This window comes from Staurois parvus, unplaced genomic scaffold, assembly GCF_062004578.1.
Source record: "Staurois parvus isolate SC_StPar_1 unplaced genomic scaffold, SC_StPar_1.0 ptg000714l, whole genome shotgun sequence".
Classification (NCBI taxonomy): Eukaryota; Metazoa; Chordata; class Amphibia; order Anura; family Ranidae; genus Staurois; species Staurois parvus.
In genome coordinates this window covers 4,406,922-4,432,897 of record NW_028318510.1, presented here as the reverse complement: position 1 = coordinate 4,432,897, position 25,976 = coordinate 4,406,922, and the positions used below count along the sequence as shown (strand labels likewise).

At 40.9% G+C, this 25,976-nt stretch overlaps 1 protein-coding gene and 1 pseudogene across 1 annotated transcript in view; one reads left to right on the top strand and one right to left on the bottom strand.

The window, feature by feature from the left end:
- Nucleotides 1–4,134: 4,134 nt before the first annotated feature.
- SREK1 (splicing regulatory glutamic acid and lysine rich protein 1) overlaps nt 4,135–25,976 on the bottom strand; it is a 114,988-nt gene continuing 93,146 nt past the window's right edge. Inside the window, exons 9-12 of the mRNA XM_089653474.1 lie at nt 11,137–11,256; nt 5,768–5,911; nt 5,465–5,557; nt 4,135–4,724 (exon numbers count right to left, since the gene is read on the bottom strand). Of these exons, the coding sequence (XP_089509600.1) occupies nt 4,709–4,724; nt 5,465–5,557; nt 5,768–5,911; nt 11,137–11,256 (373 nt within the window). The 3' untranslated portion in view covers nt 4,135–4,708. The remainder of the gene's footprint in view (nt 4,725–5,464; nt 5,558–5,767; nt 5,912–11,136; nt 11,257–25,976) is intronic.
- LOC149445729 (uncharacterized) lies at nt 11,851–23,553 on the top strand (annotated as a pseudogene).

Sequence of the window (25,976 nt, the reverse complement as noted above, 5' to 3'; positions counted from 1 at the left end):
TTTGATAACATTCCTGTGCAAATGAATCTCAAATAATCCCTGTATAATATGTATGTCCTATGATCACCAGCTCAATCTAGTGGCCATAATGCTGTATTTCAGGAAAATATAGCTTTATTGCCACTGGGTGGAGTTGGCGATTATAGGAAACGTACACATTACACACATAGCAGGGACTGTTTGTGATGGCATTCTCAGAGATTTTTTGGGGGTATAGACCCCATGGGGGTTTCCATACTCCATCTGAAACTGACGGATTGCAGTAACGAAGCAGCATAGCCAAGTAACATCTTTGCGGCTGTTACTGTAAACCGTTTTGGTGGAGATCTTTTAATGTCCCTAATTAGCATTCATGTAAGACTGAACTGTTAGAAGGCACTGAAGCATTACTTGTGCTCTACAGTGAAGCATATTTTTCATACAATACACTATCCGGTTTACTGAACCTGAACATTGCATTACAATAGTAGTGTTTCCTGGGCCGTAGTGTAAATCCACCAAGTATTGTTCCCTGTGCCTCCCACCTCCCCGTGCTGCTCTCATCATACGGGGATAGAGAGCACGCCGTAGAAGTAGTGCCTGGTGTGTCCAGGAGTAGACAGTAATTACAAGCCTCAGCACTGCTATAGGCAGCAGCTTGTTCTCTCATTCTCTGCCAGCACTACGAAAGTCTCATACATGCAGTGGGCTTGCATGTAAAACAGGTATATGCGGTAACTATTATAGGTTAGTGCTCTAGAGTAAACATCAAAAGGAAAGCACCACATCCATTGTACAGGCAGCAGAGAGCACTACACACCCACTGCACAGGACTGCATGGACAGAGAACCCCGTCTGGAAGCTTAGGCAGAGAGACACAGGAGTCCACACCAATGAAAGCAGCCCAATTAATATCTATACCATTTAGTGGAGAGCACTTTCCACATTTTTATGTTATACTGTACAGTTCCTTGAAAATCTATTGTGAGAAATACAGGGCTACTTCATAAAAATGTCCATTCTTTCCAACTTCAATACGATTTAGGTTACTGAAACTGAGCAAGTATGAAGATCAAGAAAATCAGAAGTCTTCCTCTGCATGCTTGTTCTGCTCGGTTATTTAAAAGGACTGAAGCTAGAGAGTTAGCACAGAACCCAGGCAACTGGCATTTTCAAGAGGGGTCATAGTTGTAAAACATATAAAAAGACATACACTGTAGAAGCAGCTTTATATCTCCATTTTCCAGAGGTGGTATGTTTAATCTTTGCTGTCTTTAACAGCAGCACTGTGCTGGGTTTCTACCAAGGGAGCACTACATCTAAACAGTACGCATGGATGGAAGACCTAGAACTGGCTTACAGTAACAGCTCCCAGAGAGCAAGGATCCGAAACTACATCTGCTAGAAAAGCAAATATAAAAATTCTTTTACAGTGTGGCATGATTTGAATTGTTTTAATACAGTAACAGTGTTACTTATTTATACTGAAAATAAGATAATTATCAGTACGTTTAGTTTAGGCCCTCACATTTCACATTGCTACTATCAAGTCAGTGCGTGCCATGTGTCTATGCAGTGCATTACAGTGAACCTGATCTGGCCTTGAAGGCACCCACATGTATCAGAGATGAAGTATCTGTGTTGGTCTTTGAGTAAATCTTTATTGGATCCTAGACCTTATAGGTATACACAGAGCCTGGAACTGGATACAGGTTGAAATTAAAGCATTACCGGGAGGGAATTAGAACCTCTGTCACAAGTGAGTGGAAATCCTCCCAAAGTTATGGGAACTTCTGGAACAGGTTTCCTCATTTGAAGGTATGCCTTTAAAGGATAAGTTGACCTTTGGGAACATGTAACATGGTTCATCCATTTTTAGGGTGCAAATTGTAACATGTTTCCATAGCCACAAACACCGCCCCTGACAGATAGTACTATCTGTCAGATTTGAAAACAGCGCAGCTGTGACACGGCGGCATCATTCATTGACTTCCGTGAATGAATGAACTGCAAGTCCCGACAACCTTAGCGGCAGTGGGCTTGTAGTTTTCAATGAACTACTACTGCATTGTGGAGGGCAGAGGCAGTTCACTGATGCTTCCTGTCAGAATATCTACTTGCTTGTACATCCCATATGGCAAGCAGATATTCTGACAGGTCTGCAGGAGACCTGCATGGCATCAGCAATCTACGGATTGTTGGTGCAATGCTTTCCAGGCTCCTGCAGACAGAAATAAAATGCACATTTTTTTACCTGAAAAAAAATGTGCATTATTTTTACCTGAAAAAAAATGTGCATTATTTTTGACTAAAAGGTGAACTTATCCTTTAACTACTGTAAAATTTAGAATGCTCCTCACTTCTCCCCGGGGGAAATCACCAGGACAAATTGGTTACATTTCCACACAGACAGCATTAAAGACTGCATAAAAAAAAAAAAAAAAAAAATCAGAACCAGAAAAAAAAAAAACCTAAGCTAGAGTTTTACTTTCAGCCCATCCCCCCCCCTCCTTACTGTCAAAGGTCCAAAGCCTCTACTGTTCACCAAGGGCTCCTTCACACCATACGTGCAGAAAAACTGTCAAAAGCAAACACGCAGATTTCACCTGCAGAGACATCAGTTTTCATGTGCGCCTCCATTAGTTTATTACCAGTGTTATGGTGTGAACAGACCACACAGAGAACAATTGATTTTTTTGTTGTGACCTTGCAGAATGCATGCAGAAAAACTGACATCTCTGTACCATGGTGTGAACGAGCCCCAAGTCTTTGACAGTTAAATGATAAGCAATGGATCTTACAGCAGATCTAAACTGTTATCCCAAGCCGGGAAAGCAAGATGAGGCCAATGGTGTTGAAAGGGCAAAGAGGGAAATTGCTGCCATTGAATCCCTGAAGGAGGGTGCTTAGGCAAGCAAGACTACCAAAAAGTACAAAAATGCTGTGCATACTTGCACATAATGTAACCTAAGGACCCGCAACAGACTCGAATTCCACTTTAACCTTAACATGGGGGGAACTTGAGGCTCTTTCTGCAGTCTAAGGTCTAGGATCCATTTGAGTACGAATGCCTGCCCTTCAACATAGTTACTTTTATCTAGCTTACCTTGACTTAAACTATTAGTGCACTTGACAATAGACCAAAATGACAGCCTATGAATGAGAAAATCACATCTATTCAAGGATCTACCTCAGTATATGTTTCAAATGCTGAAGGAGCAAGATGTAACAACACAGAACCAAATCCAGGCATGTCAAACTAGGCCACATGTAGCCCTCAGTAGGAAAAGCTGAAGTTTGATGGGAGGGGGGTGGAATACAGCAGCACACAGTGATGTGTAATGGTTGGTATCCTACATCCTGCAGGAAGCTCCTCCTAGAAAAAAATCCTCCCTTCATGCCATCTTCATAGCCCTGAACAGCTGTCCTCTTGCAGGATAGGGGCCACCAGGAGGCGCTGCTAGTGTCAAGAGTTGTGACACTCACCTGCCCCTCTTCTGCCCTCTCTACCATTTCGAGACCTTGTACTACTATTCTTCACCAATGGCAACATGTTCTGTAAATGGGCGCTGGAGATTCTGTCGTTCATCAAAGTGAGCAGTGAAACTCTTCACACTAGCAGCTGCTGTAACACACACAGGACCAAAAGAGAGCTGCCTAGGGCAATATTAGGCAGTTATGAAGACAGGACGAAGGGAGGATTTTTACAAGAAGGAGCAGCCTTCAAGACATAGGATACACACCTTTACACATAACTAATATGTTTGCTGCTGTATCCTCACCCCCCTTCCCCAAATAGGCTCAAGCTGTTTTCAGGGTGATAATGGTTATATTTCCTTTCATACTTTTGCAACCGAACACGACAGGAAATGTTTTATGACAAAGTTGCAATCATTACATAAATGTTAATTACAGAAATTAAACTGTGGTCCTCAGTAGACATACTGCAGGCCTTTTGAAGGATTTATTTGGCCCACTGCATTTGGGTTTGACATGCCTGGTCTACACAAAAATCAATGGGTCAGGCCAACCAACCAAGAAAAAAAATATATGGTTTTCATATTATGTGGATATAAATGGAGTAAACCAGTCACCCCCCCCCCCCCCCCCCCCAAATAAACAAAAAAAACCAAAAAATGACATTGGCACAGCACACAAGGTCTCCAATGTCAACATGTAACATTAGTTTTTTTAGTACTAAAATCCCAGAGGGAACAATTGGTCAGTTGCAGTTTTATACTTTGTGAAAATAATGAGCAGATAAAATAAAACTTTTGTAGATCTCTCTTTTGAACCTTGATTCTTTGCTTCACAATGACTGCACCATGTGATAACAAGAAATTAAAAAAAAAAAAAAAAATGAAAACAGTCACTATGAGTGTAAATGACCAGCTGGACTCACAAGATGGCTGTCGTCATTAGCACAAATTCGGTTTAAAAAAATCTTCACAAACATGTTAGAACATGAAGAAGAGTCTTGTGATCCAATTCATAAGTTCATACGCTTACCATCACACTGGCAAACAGATGCTAAAGTAAAAGATGTGCAGAATGTTGTGGTAAGGACATCATATAATGCCCACTTGGTGAAACCAATCAGAGTTCTTAGAGGAACAGTGCCCAAGATTTAATCCACTTAGGCTTCCCCTTCTTCACCGTCATCATACAGTTTATAGTTCCCAATGTGCTGGGGGATCCCTTCATTTTTGTCATTCCCACTGTAGAACAGCTATGTGTTCCTTTTCCTAAAGATTACAGGAAAAAAAAATTATCTTTACTATTTTTCATAAAATAAACCTTTTCAATCTGTAGATGCTACTACACTATAAAGATATCAGTGTGCCTCTTGTAACTGCCATATAGAATTGCAGTATTTGGAAAACATTTTTTAAAATCTTAAAAAAAAAACACAAAAAAACAGCAAAAGAAAGACTCGTTCAGCTGTTTTAGAAACTACACATGAAAGACCAAACAAAGATGAAAATCTAATGCCCATCCTTTTAATCAGCATAAGTGTTGGTTCACACTGTTTCCTGTCAGTCAGAAACAACACAGTAAAGCACAAGATACTTTTTTTGTTTTTCCACACTACCATACAATTTTTCAGGACAAGCTTTCAGTTACGTGCCCTTCCTCAAGGTCTCTGAGGTAACACATCACTGCAATGGGGTGCATTCATTCTGAATCGCACTCTAACACACCAAGGTAATGCAATCCCGAAAAAAGGTCAAACCACACTGAGGTGTGTTGGAAACCCATTTTTAATGCAGCATTACTATATGGGGATGTACAGTGGTATGGTGGATAGCACCTCTGACTGGCAGCACTAGGGTCGTCCCACCAAGACAGCAATAAAAACCTAACCCTTTCCACAAGCTATGCAAAAACTAGTTAAAAACGGCATTCTGTGCTATGGCAAAAACATTTGTCAACAAAATGTTAGAAACACATGTCCAGTTAGTGACAAGTAGAATCCGAATACTACCTTCTGGGAGTAGGAGACCTAGAAACCCTTTTTGCTGTTTTGGAATTTCGGGGAGATTTGGAAACACTTCGACTCCTCCTTTTGCGTCTTTCTCTGCCACAAAAAAAAAAAGAAAAAAAGTTACATCCTGAAACGCCAGAGAGCAATAACTAAAATTGTGGGGACAGACCTAATGGATGTTTGAAATGATTTGCAAATACGATTTCTATCACACTAAACAGGTCAGATGTGTCATACATGAGCCTTTTATACAAAATTACAAAATTTTAATAACATCAGTCATAATTAAGTGCGATGCCATACCTGCTAACACTGCGGGACTGTTTGACAGATGAGTGGCCCTTCGAAGGGCTACGAGACCGTTTTTCTTTTTTTCTTTTATCGTTTTTCTCTTTCGTTCGCTCCTTTTCCTTGGCTTTACTTCTCTCCTTGTCTTTTTTCTTCTCTCTGAAACGTCAAATTAAATCTAGTATAAAATACTTTAACATATGATATTGTAATCAGCTAAAGTGTAGTTTAGCAGCAATTAAATATTCAACCACTACTTTATTAGGTACACCTTCTAGTTAATACAAACAGCCCAATAGCAAATCATATGGCCGCACTTCAGTACAGGTAACATGCCATGATGTGTGATGCATGACTTTGACCAGAGAATGCCGACTCTAGACATTGCATCTTCTGCCTCTTAGGCAGGCCACACTTTTTTTTTTTTTTTAAATTCAACTAGCAGGTTGGCCAAAAAAACAAACCATGGATTCAATGTAGACGGGGGGAATCACTCCCACTGAGCTATGATCAGTGTTGCTGGCTGATCACTGAAAGGAAAACTACGCCTTCTCCAGATTCCAGAGAAACAACCAATTCAGACTCTGCAATACCCTGGGGACAAAGCCATCCAATACTTGGACCTTCTTGATCCAGACAGATAGAATCTTCTTCTACAAAAGACCTGGAGTGAAACTGCACATAGGAAACCGCTTCAACGTACCCTTTCCTCATGCAGAGACATACTGAAAGATACCTTTTGCTTCTTATGTTTTGTTTCACCAGTTCCCGACTGCACTATAGCCAACAGATGGCTAGATCTGGGAGGGCGTCCACGGACGTCCACTCAAAAATGCCCCCTCCACGAGCCCCCTCTGTGATCACCGTGTCTTTCGGACACAGCTTATCACATCCAAGTAAGGGGACAATCAGAGCCACCTTTTACCATGTGACCAGCTCTGTCCAATAACAGCTGATCACAGTGTAAATAGGAAATGCCAGTTATCGGCAGTCCTCTCCTCACGCTGACAGCGTGTGGGGAAAGGAAAGCCGGTAAGCAGCATTTCTCAGGGGAACATCTACACTGATCATCAGGGCATTGAGCATTAGTGCCCTGATGATCAATGTAGCCCCATCAGTGCAGCCAATAGTGCCCATCAGTGCCGCCCCGTCAGCACACATCAGTGAAAGAGAAAATTCACTCATTTAGAAAACATTATAACAGAAACTAAGAAAAACTTTTTTTTTCCAAAATTCCTTGTCTTTGTTTAGCAAAAAATAAAAACCCCAGTGGTGATTAAAAGAAAGCTCTATTTGGCTCAAAAAATGATAATTTAGTTTGGGTACAGTGTTGCATGACCGTGGATTTGTCATGCAAAGAGCAACTTTGAAAATTGAATTGGCCTTGGAAGGAAGGGGGTTAAAGTGCCCGGGAGTCAAGTGGTTAAACTTGAAACTGACTGCTCCCTGAGCAAAGGGACATTAAGGTATTCTGAGATGGACACCCCATGTCCTCAGCAAACCCAGCACCATGGCTAGGAACTTTGTGAATACTCCATGGGGGGGGTTAGGGTGCTGTGGCCAGCCCAAAGGGAAGTGCACCAAAACAAAAAATGGTGATTCTTTAAGCAGATCACAGAGACCCTTGATGAGCCTGAAAAAATTGGCTCATGAAGATGTGCGTCATTGAGGACTATGGTGGACACCCAAAAGCTCAGGCCACCACTGATCGGACCGATCCCATCCAAAACAGAACGATGTCTAGACTTATGTCTAGGGCCTTGAAATCTGAGATAGACCTCATGTCCTCGTTTGGTTTTGAGCGTGCAAACCTGTCGAGTGTCTCGAATCACCTCAGAGACTGCCCCAGCATCCTCTGCCCGAGATACTTCTCAAAACACAGCTGTCTCAGACTCTGGAATTCCCAGATAGTCTACTTAGCTTCCAAGTTCAGGGTGATGCGACCACAGTCTACCGCAGCTATGCCACCAGGAATAGCTGCAATGCCAGACAAGCACAGTGGTCCAGATACACCCGACACCACTGGTCTATCATAAAATGCATACATAGCCGCTTTTTGGCTAGCTATTCTCCACGTCTCCTTCATTCAATACCAAGGATGTCAGGCAGGAGGCAGTTGACAAACCACCCACAGAGCGATTTTTGACCAGTCCTTATCTCTAAGCAATAGATTGTACTTTTTACATCCTCCAACTCATCCCCAACAGTTGTCTTTTCAATTACTTGATAGTAAGCTTAAATGAGCAGGGCCTTCTGATACCTCTTGTATTGGATTGTAACTGTACTGTCCTCCCTCCATTTTGTAAAGCGTTGCGCAAACTGCTAGCACTCCAAATCCTATATAATAATTTGTACAGTGCTTTAGGGATTGTACTGGGTACTTGAAAGGTCTACCTAAAAGCAGACACATAGCATGGATCACAATCTTGGCAGTAATGCCATCAAGTGCATAAAAATAAAAACTGCATAATTGGACACATATTTGGCTAGTTTTAATCAATCATAAGCAAACAGGTGGAAAAAGGATGTGATTCATTACGGTTATAAATTAAAAACACATTTTTAAGTACTGATTACATCAAAGCCTACCATTATATTAAATGTGGGATGCATGCCAATTATGACAGACAATGCTGTCATACCCAATCACTACAATGCAAACACAAGAGATAAGCATTTCTTTGTATAAGGTCAGACTGAAATTCTATCTGGTCCACTAACTCCATTATGGTGGTTGTATCTTCTAAGCAGGGGCAGACTGACAACTCATGGGGCCCCCGGGCAATAGGGGATCATGGGGCCCGTGTCCTCGCCCACACCAAAAAAGCCTATGAAAAAGCTAATGTGAGGTACCAGGGGCATCTCATGGGGCCCCCTACTGACCCCGGGCCCTCGGGCAGTGCCCGAGTGCTTGAATGGTCAAGTCCACCCCTGCTTATAAGGGACTTCAGTCACTGCAATATGTAGTTTGCAGCAAAACTACATACCAAGATTTGAAGAAACACAATTGAGGCTGCTTTCACACAGGAGTTTTTCAAGCGTTTTGGTGTTAAAAAGCGCCTGAAAAGCTCAAGAAAACTGCTTCCCTGTGTACGTGAATGTATATCTCTGTATGTTTTCACACTGAGGCGTTGCGCTTGTGTAAAAACTCTTGCTTGCAGCATCGTTGGGGCATGTTTGGAGAGTTAAAAAAACAAACAAAAAACACACCTCTTCCCATTGAAATCAATGAAAAACGCCTCAAAGATGCCTCTGAGAAGCGTTTTTGTTACAGTTTTTAAGTCACGTGTCCTTTAAAAACGCCCAAAAAGTGCAGCTAAAATGCAGTAAAAACACCTATGCGTTTTTGCGGCAGATCAGTGTAAAAGTAGCCTTAGAAGCCTGTATACTGTATCATGGTCCCTTTACCTCAGTCTGCTTTGTTAAATCAATGACAAGGCATTAAAATGTGCATCAATATGCACCTCGGATAATCCACACTGATGTCTTCAAACGTGCTTTACAACGGGTTCACACTATGCGGTACGAGACACCGCATATAATTTGCACAGGAATTGCACCGCATTCCTGTACGAATTACATGCAAAATGTTTGTGCGGTGCAATCTGAGCCATACACAATTTTTTTAAATTCACACCTGAATCACATTGCATGGGAATTCGATTTCTGGCAATCGCATCGTGTTTTGCAATCTGTTTCGGGGTGTCATTTATTATTGAGACTAGCACCAGACCACATGAACGTGATGTGATTGCAATGCGGTACGGGAAACGCACAAGTTTTGCAGAGTTTCCTGCACCACATTGGTGTGAACCTGGGCTTAATGTTCACATACCTCCCTGTGTGTTTTAAACATCATTTTGCAATGCACTTTGACCTGCACTTTGATACATTTCCACTGATCTCAACAGAAGAGCATCTGCCAAATACAGACAAGTGTGAAATGGGATCGCTGCGAGTGCCTAGGCGATTGGAAGTGGAAGTTGTCCCCAACCCCCCATAGTCTTCTAGGACATGTGACAGGTCCCAGAAGACTATGGATCATTCACAACGCATAGCCCTACTCATGCATGCGCAGTGGTCACCCGGCTGTAAAGCCGCAAGTTGTCAGAGCTGGGTGCTCACAATGAAGATGCTGGTGCTGGGGACACAAGACGACCGGTGAACCCAGCAGGGGTGAGGACAAAGTTGAATCGAGGGACAAGCGAGTGTCTGTTTTTAAAAGTCAGCAGCTACAGTTTTTGACTGGAGCTCCGCTTTAAAGAGTCTGTCCTAAACTAACCTAATGCTGTTAAAGATCTGGTGTGGTGCCAGTAAGTACCTGTGATATTCTAATAATCAAATTATGACCCTTGATTTCAGGGCCAGGCTGCATAAAATACTATCTGAGAAAACATTCAGATCAGCAGATACAATAATTCTGCTAATCATTTTGACAAGTAGCTTTCACTGAAGCAATCTAAATATTCCGCACAGCAACACTAAGTGAAGGGGGTCAGCACTGAATCAGCCAGGACTGTTTTGCACAATGCTTATTAACAGTCTAACATGCTTACAAGAGCAGAGGGATGGCCTTCACAATGTGTGCTTATTGTTCACACCCTTAGGTAGCTTAGCAATGGCAGCCCCACATCTCTCTCAGCACCGAACTTCTTTAACTATAGTCTGCAAGGAAGAAAAAAACCTGGCTATGCTGACTGGCAGAAGTGCTTGGATCACCAGAACAGAAATACAAATATTCAGGTAATAAAATGGTTCACATAAATCTCAACTATATATATACACACATATATATACATACACACACTCACCATCCACTTTGCTGGTGCCAAATAAACATCCCCTATACCATTCTTCCACCAGCAGCAGCCTGAACCGTTGATACAAGGCAGGATGGATCCATACTTTTATGTTGTTGATGCCAAATTCTGACCAGACCATCTGAATGTCTCAGCAAATAGTTTGCCCATTCTCCCCATCCCCATGAGCTTTGACATCAACAAGGCATTTTCGTGCACACAACTGCCATTCCCTGCATATTTTCTCTTCTGTAAACCCTAGAGATGGTTGTGCGTGAAAATCCCAGTAGATCAGCAGTTTTTGAAAAACTCAGACAGCCCGTCTGGCACCAACAACCATGCCACGTTCAAGATCACTTAAATCCCCTTTCTTCCCCATTTTCATGCTCAGTGTGAATGTCCGCAAGTCATCTTCACCACGTCTAGATGCCTAAATGCATTGAATTGCTGCCATGTGACTATTTGTGTCACCAAGCAATTGAACAGGTGTATCTACCTGAGTGTGTGTGAGTGTGTGTATACACACATACATACACACACACTAAAACAAAATCACCGAGTGGCTTAGCTCAGCATTTTAATTACCTGGAGCGTGATCTGCTTTTTGATCTGCGTCGCTCTTTGGATTTAGAGCGTTTCTTGTGAGGACTCTTAGATCTCCGGCGCTCTCTGTGTCTGGACCGAGAACGGTTACGTGATTGACTTCTATACAGTAAAGACAACAATGAAGGGAATTTATAATTTGTACAAAATAATTTGTAAAGAACACTTCAACTCATTATCAGAGCATGAAACAGACAGGTAGAATGCAACAATGTATTTCAGAAACTAATAAATAATACCCAAACAACAAAAATAATGCTTTTTTTCCCCCCTCTATCTGTGCAATCAACAACCAAATTTAAAGTTTACTGTTGTTGATTTTATACAATACCTTACCGTATATCGATTACATCTAGCAACACACTGACACACAAAGCACATACCAGATATCTACAGTGCTCAGCATAAATGAGTACACTCCTTTTGAAAAGTAAGATTTTAATCAATATCTCAATGAACACAAGTAAGGTTAATAATATAACTTCGGTTACAAAATCTTCACTTTTACTCAAATTAGTTGATGCAAAAACAAATACACCCCACAAAAAAAACTACTGCATCCAGTATTTGGTATAACCTCCATGATTTGTAAGGACAGCACCAAGTTCTCTAGGCATGGAATTTACAAGTTGGCGACATATTGCAACTCCTTTTTCAATTCTTCATGAACAACCTCTATTAAAGCCTGGATGCTGAATGGAAAATGATGCTCAACTTGTCTCTTCAGAATTCCCCATAGGTGTTCAATTGGGTTCGGATCAGGAGACATATTTGGCCACTGAATCACTTTCACCCTGTTCTTCAGAAAATTGACAGTGGTCTTAGATGTGGGTTTTGGATCATTGTCATGTTGGAAAAGTCTATGACGACAGAGGGCACGGAGTGATGGTAGCATCTTCTCTTTCAATATAGAGCAGTACATCTGGGAATTATTGATACCATCAATGAAATGCAGCCCCCCCTGACACCAGCAGCACTCATGCAGTCCCACAGTAGAACACTGCCACCCCCATGTTTCACTGTAGTCAGCATGGATTTTTCTTGATACTCCTCACTTTTGCAACATCATACAGTTTTGAAGCCATCAGTTCCAAAAACATTCATCTTGGTCTCATCACTCCAGAACACAGAATCCCAGTCTTCTTTTTCAGCATGGGCACTGGCAAATTCTAGGCGGGCTTTTTTGTACATAGACTATAGGAAAGGCTTCCTTCGTGGACGACACCCATTCATATCATTCCTCTGCAGTGTACGCTGTATTGCGTTATGGGACACAATCCCCCCCCCCCCCCAGTTTGGCTTTCTACTTCTTTAGCTAACTACAGTGAACTGACATGGCGATTTTCTTCAACCCCTCTCATCAGAAGATGCTCCTGTCGAAGTATTAACTTCTGTGGATGGCCTGGACGCCTCTGTGAGATGGTCGCAGTTCCATCTTTGTTAATTTTGTATCACTTTTGCCACAGTATTCTGACTGATAAGCAAAGCTTGGCTGATTTTCTTGCAGCCTTCACCTTTTACGTAAAAAAATATACATTTTCTCTTTCTCTGGTGATATTTCTCTTCCATGTTGTGGCATTGCTTCTAGATTGTAAGCTCGAAAGAGCAGGGCCCTCGATCCCCTCATGTTTTGCATTGTATTGGTATTGTTCTGTCACATGTTCTGTCCCCCTTTGTAATGTACAGCGCTGAGCGAACTATTAGCGCTTTATAAATACTGTATAATAATAATTGCTGACAGCATGAAATGGAAAGGGGTTGTCTTTGTTAAGGAACGACCTTTTATTATCAACTGTCTGCTGGACACCTGTTTAATGATTATACTCACCTGTTACTGAATTCTTGTTAACTGGGATTTTGTCATCTAAAGTTTAGCTTTGCTCCTAAGACTTTCACTGGGGTGTATTCATTTTTGCAACATGGTCGTACATAGTTAATCTGGATGAAAAAAGACAAAAGTCCATCCAGTTCAACCATTAAAAAAAAAAAAAAAAAAAAGTTATAATCCTATACCCACAGTTGATCCAGAGGAAGGCAAAAAAACCCCAGCAAAGCATAATCCAATTTGCTCCTGCAGGGAAAAAAAATTCTTTCCTGATACCCTCGAGAGGCAATCGGATATTCCCTGGATAAACTTTACACCTATAAATGTTAGTATCCAGTTCTATTCCGTGTATCTAGGAAAGAATCCAGGCCTTTTTTAAAGCAATCCACTAAGCTGGCCAGAACCAACTCGAGGGAGTCTATTCCACATTTTCACAGCTCTCACTGTGAAGAAACCTTTCTGTGTTTGGAGATTACATTTCTTTTCCTCCAGACATAAAGAATGCCCCCTTGTCCTCTGTGATGACCTCAGGGTGAATAACTGTACACCAAGTTCACTATATGAACCACTGATGTATTTATACATGTTGATCATATCCCCCCTTAATCTCCTCTTCTCAAGAAAGAATAAATTCACTTCTTCTAATCTTTCCTCATAGCTGATCTCCTCCATGCCTCTTATCAATTTGGTTGCCCTTCTCTGTACTTTCTCCAGTTCCCCAATGTTCTGTTTGTGAATTGGTGCCCAAAACTGAACTGCATATTCCAGATGAGGTATAACTAATGATTTGTACCGGGGTAATATGATATCTCTCTCTCTGGAGTCTATACCTCTTAATACAAGAGAGGATTTTGCTTGCTTTAGAAACCTCAGCCTGGCATTGCATGCCATTATTAAGCTTGTGATCTACCAGAACCCCCAGATCCTTCTCCACCATTGATTCCCCCAGTTGTACCCCCCCAGTATGTATGATGCATGCATATTCTTAGCCCCCAAGTGCATAACCTTACATTTATCAACATTAAACCTCATTTGCCACATAGTTGCCCAATTAAACAGTGCATTGAGGTTGGCTTGTAAGTTGAAGACATTCTGTGAGGACGTTATTCCACTGCACAGCTTGGTGTCATCTGCAAAGACTGAAATGGGATTTATAATCTCAGACCCTATATTGTTTATAAATATATTAAAAAGTAAGGGTCCCAACACTGAAACTTGGGGTACACCACTGACAACCCTAGACCATTCAGAGTATGAATCATTAACCACTACTCTCTGAATACGATCTTTTAGCCAGTTTTCTATCTATTTACATAGGATTTTTCCAAGCCCGTAGATTTTACCTTACACATTAGCCGTGTGTGGGGAACTGTGTCAAACGCTTTTGCAAAATCCAAGTATACCATGTCCACCGCCACCCCTCTGTCCAAGTATACCGCCTCCACCGCCACCCCTCTGTCCAAGGTTTTGCTCACCTCCTCATAAAAAGAAATCAGAATTCATGTCTTTCACGAATCCATGCTGTCTGTTGCGTAAAATATTTTGTTCCAGCAAGAACTCATCTATGTGGTCTTTTATTAAACTCTCCAATATCTTCCCAACTATAGAAGTTAAACTAACAGGTCTATAAATTACTTGGTAAAGATTTTGACCCCTTTTTAAAAATATTGGCACCACATTGGCCTTACGCCAATCTAGTGGTACTATGCCAGTCATTAAAGAGTCCCTAAAAATTAGAAACAATGGCTTTGAAATGACAGAGTTCAATTCTTTAAGGACCCGTGGGTGTATGCCATCCAGTCCAGGTGCTTTATTCACCTTTATTCTGTCTAAATATTTTTGGAGATCAGATCAATTGTGAGCCAATGTGGATCATCTGGAGCTGTGTCAATACCATGCCCATTATGGAAAAGAGCTCCCTCATGCTCCTTTGTATACACAGAGCTGAAGAAGGTATTAAATAAATTTGCCTTCTCTTTGTCCCCAGTCACCCACTCTAGATTATTTTGTAAAGGGCCTACATGCTCGGACCGGACCTTTTTACTATTAATATATTTGAAGAATTTTTGGGGTTGGTCCAGCTATTTTTTGCAATATGTCGTTTGTTTTCAATTTTTGCGGCCTTTATTTCCTTTTAGCATATTCTGTTATATTCTTTGTAATGTTTCAACGATGATAGTGTTCCTTCATTTTTATATTTAATAAAAGCTCTTTTTTCATTATCTACAGCTTTTTTTTTTTTTTTAACTTTGGCCGTAAGCCACATAGGTTTGATTTTTAACCCTTTAAACTTGTTGCCCATGGGAATATATTTTGCAGAACTCCCATTTTTGAATTACTCCCATTTCTGGGTGGTGTTCATTGATGCCAATATACCCTCCCAGTCTTGAATTAATTTGTTAGGGAAAATCCTTTATCGTGTGTGCAAATTAACAAATCTTGTTTGCAATCAATGGCCTGAATTTGTGGGAGTATTTTGTAGTATAGTGTCCCAAAGAAAATGTTGATTCTGAAAGGAAAGTAAAAGTTTTCTGACAAATCTGTTGGGGTGTACTTATTTATGCTGAGCACTGTATGTCTGGCAATAGCTAGAGCACAGTAAGGAATTGAACAAGCCCTCCATAGTGAACTCTGCCTTTACTTCAATAGAGATAAGTTATTTTTAAAAGGAAGGTATGGTGTTTTTTTTATATACTGTATGTATAGGACTAAAAAAACTATATATCAGGCTAATATGAAATGCTGCATATGAATTATTTCCAATTTACATTTTCAGCCAGAAATTGGTTCTCCGTGTTCTATTTCACATGTTTTCCAAGCTATCCTTAACCCAGTGTTTCTCAACTCCAGTCCTCATGGACCCCCAACAGGTCATGTTTTCAGGATTTCCATTATTTTGCACAGGTGATTTGATCAGTTTCACTGCCTTAGTAATTACCACAGCTGTTTCATCCGAGGGAAATCCTGAAAACATGACCTGTTGGGGGTCCATAAGGACTGGAGTTGAGAAACACTGCCTTAACCAATTGCCCATAGAGCTTTTACTGAAGGCAGCAGGCATGTACAGGCAAAGCGACGTACCCGTATGTCACTTCACCTGTACTGGCACTAGGGAGCATGCAGGGTGCCTCCCCCCGGGGACCGCTGTGTCCACTCAGGACTTGGTAATCATGTGATCGCTATGGGATCACAATGTCAACAAAGCTGTTATGAATTTCATTCATTGGTTAGCACTTCAGCTTGGCAGTACTAGGGTCGTTGGTTCGAATCCCAACCAGAGCACCACCTGCCTGGCGTTTGCATGTTCTCCCTGTGCTTGCTTGAGTTTCCTCCGGGTACTCCGGTTTCCTCCCACAAAAATACATACTGGAAGGTTAATTGGATCCTGTCTAAATTGGCCCTAGTATGTGTATGTATGAATGTAAGTTAGGGACCTTAGATTGTACACTCGAGTTGACGGCGCTATACAAATACCTGTAATAAATAACAGCTTTACTTCTGGTACGAGTGAATGGATTGGCCCACAGCTATCACATGGTACCTGGGCCGATCACAGCACCCTGTACCATAAGATTAGCTGTAGCTATACACAGATCACTAGTAGTCTGAACTGTCATGAACTTAACCCATTCATAACAGTACAAAGCATTGCTGGTGCAATGATCTTCAATGTACCAGCAAAAAAAAAAACAAAAACCTGATCACCCCCACCATAGTAGCACAAAGTTACCATGGCAACATTGAACTACTCTGCTGACAGCATTTAAAAAAATTAAATATGCAAAAAGTGAAACATTTAACCACTTGACCTCCAGAAGATTCACCCTCCTTAATAAACAGGCCATTTTTTGCCATTTGGCACTGCGCTATACTGTGCGGTCATGCAATGCTGTACCCAAACTAAATTTATGTTTTTTTTTTCCACACAAATAAATCTTTCCTTTGGTTGTATTTGATCACCATTGGGTTTTTTATTTTTTGTGATATAAATGAAAAAAGACCGAAAATTGGGGGGGGAAATAATATTTGTTTACTTTCAGTTATACTCAAAGTTAGTTATAAATTTAGGCCAAAATGTATTCTGCTACACATTTTTGGTAAAAAAAAAAAAACCCAATACAAGGTTTATGTGAAAGTTATAGCATCTACAAACTATGGTATAAATATTGGAATTTACACAGCTTTTACTTTGACTGGCCATCACATTTCTTGAGTTGCTAAAATGCCAGGGTAGTACAAAAAAATCCCAAATGACGCCTCAAGGAATTTACTGAGAGGCATGTTGAGTCTATGGAATATTTTATTTTTTTGCCACAAATTTTGGGAAAATGACAAAAACAATGTTTTTTTTGTCACTAAATGATATATTGCTCACACATATATTGCTCCACATGGGTATATGTGGAATTATACCCCAAAACACATTCTGCTATTTCTGCTAAGTATGTGAGAGACTTTTTGGCAGCCTGGCTACATACAGGCCCCCAAAATCCGATGACCACCTCCAGGCTTTCAAATGACATATTTCCCTTTTTCAATTCCTCACTACCTATCACAGTTTCAGAGGCACTAAAATGCCAAAATAGTGCAAATAACCCCCCTCCCCCTCAACTGACAATTTTTAGAAAGTAGACACCCCAAGGTATTTGATAAGAGGCATGGTGAGTATTTTGCAGATATTTTTGTCACAGGGTTTCTGAAAAAGAAAAGAAAAAACAAAAAAAACATAAAATACATTTTTCTTTGTTCGTTTACCAAAAACCTATGGCAACAAAGGTGATCTGCAAAATATGGATTGCTCAGGTTTGACCTTCTGGGGTACTGAAGTGCATAAAAAGAATGGGGGGGGGGGGGGGTGATAAAGTAAGAGAGCTGAGTAAAAGAGTCTTTTTGGATTCATGAACTTCAAACCTGGTCCCCTAGGGGGATGAATTTTAATATATTTTTATTTAATTGGTTATATTGATTTAAATATCTTATTTTGAATCAGAGCATTTATTCATTATTTTATTTATACTTCAGTGTTTTATATAATTAAAAAAAAAAATGAAAAAATGAACCATTGCTATATGCATCCTTTTGTTAGTGTCTGATCATCACAACCTATTTTGAATGACTTTTATGGATGTAGATGTGGACTGGTGACGTCCTCACCGCTAGCATAATCAGGTTTTTTGTAGTTTTTTTATTGCAGCTTAAGAATTATGTTTTGTTCTGGTAGTGTTTTTCCTTTCTGATCTTCAAAAAGATAGGGATGGAGGTATTTTTTTTTTTTTTTTTAATTATTTTGCTTATTTTGCTTTATTATTTTTACACAGTCCCTTTCATTTTTTTTAATCACTTTTTTACAGGGAATATAAATATGCCCTGTAATAGCAATAGGCAGTGACAGGTACTCTTTTCTGAGAAATCTGGGGTCTATTAGACTCTAGATACTCTCCTCTGCCCTTAACGCATCTGAGCACAACAAGATCGTTGTGATCAGACCCTTTCCCAATTTTAAAATGGCACTGTTTATATCTGGCGAAAAGGAAATTATGAAATGCTTGTAGCTTCCGGACTCTTAGGCTGGCCATACATTATACAATTATCTGCAGATTTTTGGTTTAGATTTACCAAAAACCATATAATAGGAGGACAAAACTAAACAACACTTTCAGTTGTATCCAATTAGGCAGGCCCTTGCACTACATAGTTGAAGGTAAATCTAAAGGAAATTGGGCAGAAAATCTGCAGATAATTGTATAATGTATGGCCAGCCTTAGACCAGTCTTTCTCAATTAGGGTGCCCAGGCACCCTAGTTTGGGTTTGGAGTCCCACCCTGCTGCTAGTAAAAGTGATCCAACTGCTATTTCTTGCAGACTGATTCATAAAACCTTTGTTGTCATAGCAAGCTATGTTGCACAGCGATCACATGATCACTGGGTCTCGATTACTGGGATTCTCATTCAAGGGGGGGTGGGATGGTTGCCTGCCCCGTGTTGGTAAAACACCAGCAATATACAGTACGTCCCTGGTCCTGTAGCTGCCACCTGTCCACAGTACATTGTGGGCAGTGATCCTAAAGTGGTTAAAATATTGAGTAAAAAAAGTACCTTTTTTTTTTGCTGTCACTAATCAGTGTCCCTGATCACCACAACACCAATAATATCATGACGCTGTACTGCGTTGGTGACAGTATGTAAAACAAAAGTTAAAAATGTGAAATTTTTTTAAAATTTAATCTCTCTCTTTCTATGCCTCTTACTCCTAACTCAGAATGTTTACTTTCCAAAAAAGGGGTAATTTGGGGGATATTTGTACTGTCCTGACATTTAAGGGCCTCAAGAAATGAGACCGGCCGTCAGTATATCAGGATTGATCAATTTTCAAATATACAGTGGGTAAAGAAAAGGAGCACCCCTCCCCCCTTTGCAGCCTGAAATGAAGACACAGTTTTTGATTTATCCAGCTGTATTACTCAGTGCAACCTATAACATCCAAGTGAAACCTATAAAAAGTCAGGAAAAAAAAAAAAAAACAATCACTGAGTTGGAAAAAGGATCACCCTCCCCTATGTAGCTAATCACCTTCTCAGTAGCACACACAACCATTTGATTTTCAACTGTGATCATTATGGTTAGCTCAGCATGAAAAGCAATTTTTCTGGAGCATTTCAGTGCCTGGTAGTGCAACTGAAGCAAACAACTATGGGTGGCAAGGCACTGTCAAAAGATCTCTGGGACAAAGTTGTGGACAGGCACAAAGGCTTTCTCAATGCCTAGAAGTACAGTTAAGTCTATTATTAAGAAGTGGAAAGTATTTGGTACAACACAGACCCTCCCTGTATCAGGACGTCGCTCCAAACTGGATGAAAAAGCCAGGAGGAAACTGGTCACATAAGCTACCAAGAGGCCTACAGCCACTCCGAAGCAGTTGAAGGAACTGATGACAAAGAGTGGTCACTGTGTTCATGTGCCAACAATATCACAAATTCTCGTCAAAGGTGGCTTGTATGGGCGGGTTGCAAGAAAAAAAGCCACTCAAGAAAGAGAATGCATGATCCCAATGCACACGTTCCTGCGTTAAGAAATGGCTTTTTAGTATAGGCAGCTGCTCTAGCGACTCGGTTGGAACCGAGCAGAATCAAAAGGAGAAGAATGTCACTAGCACACCGAGGATCTCCAGTATGGGTCCAAAGCTTTAATAAGTGATCACAGTTACAGAAAAAGCAACGTTTCGGAGTCTCGCAGGACCCCTTCATCAGACATGTGATGAGACAAAAACTATTTAAAGAACAATCCGTGCAAAGGAAAAAGAGCTAGGCCCCACTCCTTAACGTCATACAACATACGTCAACAGTACCATATCATATAAACAAAAAGCAGTTTGTTCCTTCTGCCAGGGAGCTGTCCCGTTTTGCACACATGTACTATGATCCATTGGTTATGCTGGGCCAGCCGCCGGTGTCCTGCGCACCGCGGTCTGTTGATTATTAGCACATGTGCTCCACAGTACAGGCTAAGCCCTGACATCATGGTAACTCATGATGTCAGGGCCTGGGTGGGTATGGTAGGGCTCTAAGCGACCTGCTAGTTCAAGCAGACCCCAGGACCAAGTATGCCAAGGCAGTGGTTAAGATTCCACAAAAACAGAGCTGTGCCCCAATTGTAACACATGCATTTCAGGGATTTGTGGGGAACATTTCACACACCTCCATAATGGTAAACACTACCAAATACAGGGTTACTTGAATTGCAATACTGACAAGACAATAGGCCTCTTTAAGCGAAGGTTTCAGAAACACAGAACTGATATTAGAACAGCCCTGGATAAGAATGTCAAAAGGGAATCTGTTGATGTGAGTAAACCTGTAGCAGTTCACTTTACCTCGGTAAGGCATCAGGTACATGAATTAAGGGGCAGGACTATTGAACATGTTAGTCAACCAGCAAGAGGAGGAGACCGAGATAACCACCACCTCAGCTGTGAAGCGTATTGAATACACACCCTTGGCACGACACAGCCAAGGGGTTGCAATAACAAACACATCATATTTGTGCTTTTTGGATCATAGATTAAATTTTGTTGTAACGGTTTCTCATGATTGAATTTGCACATAGTTTTTGTATATAGTCTTTGGTACTTAGTCCTTTCGTTCCAACCCCCTCCAGGAGCATGTGAGCTGTGCTTCATACATAGCCTTTTTTTCCTCTTCATATTTTTTTTTCTTTTTGCAATTTTTCGTTTTATTTTTCCCAATTTTAAATTTTTTCCTTCTTTCTTATTTTTTCTATATATTGTTTTCTTTATTCAAGTTTATTCTGCAGCTTATACTTCTACTCTGCAGCTTGTTTCCTATTTTTTTTTTCCAGTCCCACGTACCAATCTTCTTCTTTTGTCTATTTTCCCCTACATTTGTTTTTCTTTTTTTATCCCCATTCATGAACCGACTTCAGCTCTAATCTTTTCTTTTCTCATTTCTCGGCAGCTCAATGGCCCCTTCACACTATACTGTTGGCCTAGTTTGCACACCGGCCTATCTGGCACCATGGGTGTCCATGACACCGAAGGCTTGCCTTCTTTCATTCCGGGTTCCGGGACATGCCCACCCAGCGCCAACATCCATGAGTTACCATGACACCAGCGGCTGGCTTAGTCTGTACAGCGGAGTGCATGCGCTGATAATCAACAGTCTGCAGTAAGCATACGCCAGCATCATGGGTTGCAATGACACTGGAAGCCGGCTCAGCATAACCAACGGACCGCATCACGGGACAGCTCATTGGCAGCAGTAGACATACCTTCTTGTCTCCTAGCAGCAATTTTTACCTTCTGCCTGTGCTCTATGTTTATATGATACGGTGCTGTTCTCCACTGACAATTTCTAAGCGTTTGGGGAATATTTCGATGCAGTGTGACCACTACATAATGCCCCCCCTCCCCACACACACATTATACTTTCTGCATATCTGATTACTGTTTTATAGCATATTTATTAAGGCACTGAACATTAAAGTTGTTTACACTGATCTTTATACATAGATGGTGAGAATATGATGTTAAGGGGCAGGACGGGGCTCATTTTCCTTTGCACTGATTGGTGGATAGTTCTTTAAATAGTTGCTTTGTCTTGTCACATGCCTGATGAAGGGGTCCTGCGAGACTTTGAAATGTTGCTCTTGCTGTAACTATGTGATCGCCTATTAAAGCTTTGGACCCATACTGGAGATCTAGCCAGAGCCTAGACTTAAAGATAAGTTCACCTTTTCGGGCACAATTTCACTTTTAATAATACATAGAAGTGTTCGCCAATGCCATTTCTAGCCCAGCCATGCCAATGTTCTTTTCTCTCACTTACCTCATCCACAGGTGGTTTACCTTTTTTGTCAGTTTATTTAAATGTTTGAATAGGTTTTCAGATTGCATAATTTCCTAGAATGATAGTTCAGCATTTACTTCCTGTAGGCCATCTCCCAGAAGTCTTCACTTCCTTGTTACAATACAGAAGAGGGTGTGATAGGGTGTGTTCTCTGGACCACACTTCCCGCATTACAAATACTACCTTCCTGCCAGCAGCAATGTAGTACAAAGATCTGTCCAAATTTATACCAGTTGAATAGATTGTTCAGGTGTGTCCTCCCATTCCACAGTTCTGGTAAATCTAAAGGAAATTGTACAGAGATTGCATAGTGTATGGCCATCTTTATACAAATACATAGGAGGGAGTGGACGCAAACACTCAGGTGTCAGGTCGTGAAGACTCACATTCCTGAATGTGTTTTTTTGGAGCGTTTTTGGGAGCAGAGCACGGTGCATTACTGCAGTTTTTGGTGTGCCTTTAACATGCAATGACAATACAAACACAATGCACATTTGCAGTGTGTTTCTGAAACACATGGCAAAGCACGCATTTTCTGTGTAGTCTGCCATGCATTCGGAAACACAGATGTGCATGGAGCCATCATTGTTCTGTGTAAACGCAATTTCACATTCAGGCCCCATTCACACCAACAGGAATGGGGGTGCACATCTTTTGGCTCATTTTTCCAGTGACACAACATAGGGCAGCCCGGTACTTTCAATGGGCTGTGCTACATATGACAAAGTAGCCCATGGGTCATTTTGGCATGATGCATGTTGCACATTTTTTTTACTGTGAGTTTTGCTGTATTTGTCGCCCGGTTTTCTGGTGGCAAAATGTGTGCTTGTTTCTGTCTTTGGTGTGCCGTTAACAATTGATTAAAACTGAAAGCACAACTAGTTAATTTTAGGTGTAAAAAGGTTGCCATACATTATACAATCTGATTGTACAATCACCTTTAGATTTCCCAAATTCAGTTGCTCGGTATCCAATCAAGTAGGCTGCATGTGGCCTGAGCCCGTATGAAGGGACACTGGGGTAGTTAGGTAAATGCTCCTGGGGAGAGATCCTGGGGATGCTGTGTAGAAAAAAAAAAAGGTTGATGGGTGAAGGGAGTGTACTAATGACCTCAGTGCAGGATGTGCTTGCTAATGAGATCACCTGGTAATCTGTTTCCAGAGTCCTACTGGCTCCTTTGTCTATATTCCAGGAATTGAAAAAGCTTTCTAAGAACTTTACTAAGGGTAGGGCCTTGTTCTACAGATCAAAAAGAGCTGGAATATTTTTGCAACTGAGGTACATTAATGGTATATTGGTGCATAGGGGAGATGGACTTTATAGAAAAAAAGTGAACTTCGCCTTTAAACCCCATTGAAAATCTGTGGAATGACTTGAAGACTGCAGTCCAGAAACTGTCACCATCAAATTTAACTTGAGCAGTTCTGTAAAAAAGTGTGGGCAAATATTGCAAAGTCTAGATGTACAAAGTTAGTAGAGACATATCCCAACAGACTAAAGGCTGGAATTAAAGGAAAAAGGTGATTCAACAAAATTACTGACACATGGATGGATAAAACAAACTGTGCGTCTTCATTTCAGGCTGCAAAGCAACAAAATGTGATTATTTTAAATAAGGGGGCTGATTCTTATCCCTACCCACTGTATATACCTATATACTTTTCTACAGAATAAATAATATACACCAATTTGGATTTTTGTTTTCACCAAAGAAATGTAGCAGAATACATTTTGGCCAAAATTTATGAAGAAATTAGACTTTTTGAATATTTTATTGGATATGTTTAATAACAGAAAATATCTTATTGTTCAAAATGTTCAGTCTTTTTTCATTTATATAATAAAATATAACCCCAGTGGTGATCAAATACCACCAAAAGAAAGCTCTATTTGTGTGGGAAAAAAAGATGATAGCAATTTCATTTGTATACAGCGTTGCATGACTGTGCAATTGCCAGTTAAAGTAACAGTGCCGAATAGCAAAAAATGGCCCGGTCACGAAAATCTTTTGGAGTTGAAGTGGTTAAAGTGACTGTAAAGGCTATTTTTTATTTATTTTTGTAAAGATCCTCCTCTTCTCAGGTCCCCCAGCAGCTCCTGGCTCCTCAGTATGCCACCATAGGAAGCATTTTCCTTTTGTGGTACACCTGCAGGCTCAATCCCGCGCTGCCCTGCCTGTGGATGTAGAGACAGACAGCGAGGCTTGCCCTGGCCCCCGCTCTCCCCATAGGCTGTGATTGACAGCAGCAGGGGCCAATAACTCCCTCTGAGCCAGAGAGAGAGAGAGACAGACAGACACACACACACACAGCAGGGGGGAGGGGAGATATAAGAGGTTTTTTGGGGGTATTTTTACCTCAATGCACAGAATGCATCAAGGCAAAAAAAAACCTTTAGCCTTTACAACCACTTTAAAGCTGAACTACAGGCAAACTGTAAACGGTATTTAACCACATCCCGACTGCCCTATAGCAGAAGTATGCTACAGGGTGGCAGGGATGCACAAAAGCACGTATCTATATGTGATTTTTTATTTCCGGATAGGGCTCCCTACCCACGCCGCTATTAGCTCCTTGGCAAATCAATCACCGGATTCCAGCCGACAATTCTTGTCTGGGAGTCGGTGATCGTCGGCGGAGCTGACAAGAGAGAGGTCTGTATGTAAATAATACAGATCTCTCCACTGTCAGCACGAACAGGCTGCTTTGTATTGCTCTGCACATCAGAGCAATACAAAGCAGCATGTTTCCCTAGTAAAACACACACACAGCACACTTAGTAAAACACACAGCTAACCCTTTGAACGCCCCAGATGTTAACCCCTTCCTGCCCAGTGCATTAGTAGTGTCAGTGCTTTTTATTAGCACTGATCACTGTATTAGTGTGACTGGGGATGTCAGTGGCAGGTAGTCCATTCCCCCCCAGTGTCAGAATGCCTGCTGCAGTCCCGCAATAATTCGCTGATTGCCGCTATTGCTAGTTAAAAAAAAAAGTTGCAGTATATGTACCGCCATTTGTAGACACTATAGCTTTCACGTAAACCAACTAATTTACACATATTGGGATTATTTTTTTTTTTTATTTTTTTTTAGCAAAGACGTGTAGCAGAATACATGTTTGTCTAAATGTATGACAAAATTTGAGTTAATTTTTTTTTATTGGACATGTTTAATAGCAGTCTAGAAATAGAGTCAAAAATATTGTTTTGTTTTTTTTTTCCAGAATTGTCGGTCTTTCTTTGTTTATAGTGCAAAAACGAAAAAAAAAAAAACACACACAGGTGATCAAATACTACTGAAATAAAGCTCTATTTGTGGGGAAAAAAAATTACTGCTCAATTGTCAGTTAAAGTGACACAGTGCCGTATTGCAAAAAATGGTCTGGTCAGGAAGGGGGGTAAATCCTCTGGAGAACAAGTGGTAAAAGAAATACACAATATTTGCATTTGTCCATCCAGCCCTGAGATTTACAATGTTCCACAGCCCTCTCTAGCAGGGACAGGACCCGATCCTTTTCTATTGAAGTTCTGGTTTTACCTACAGGTCTCATCTCAAACCCCCACTCTCTGACAATGACAGGAGAAGGAGAAGACCGGTAAAACCGATTTTTCTGCCTTTTCCTCCTCAAGATACTTC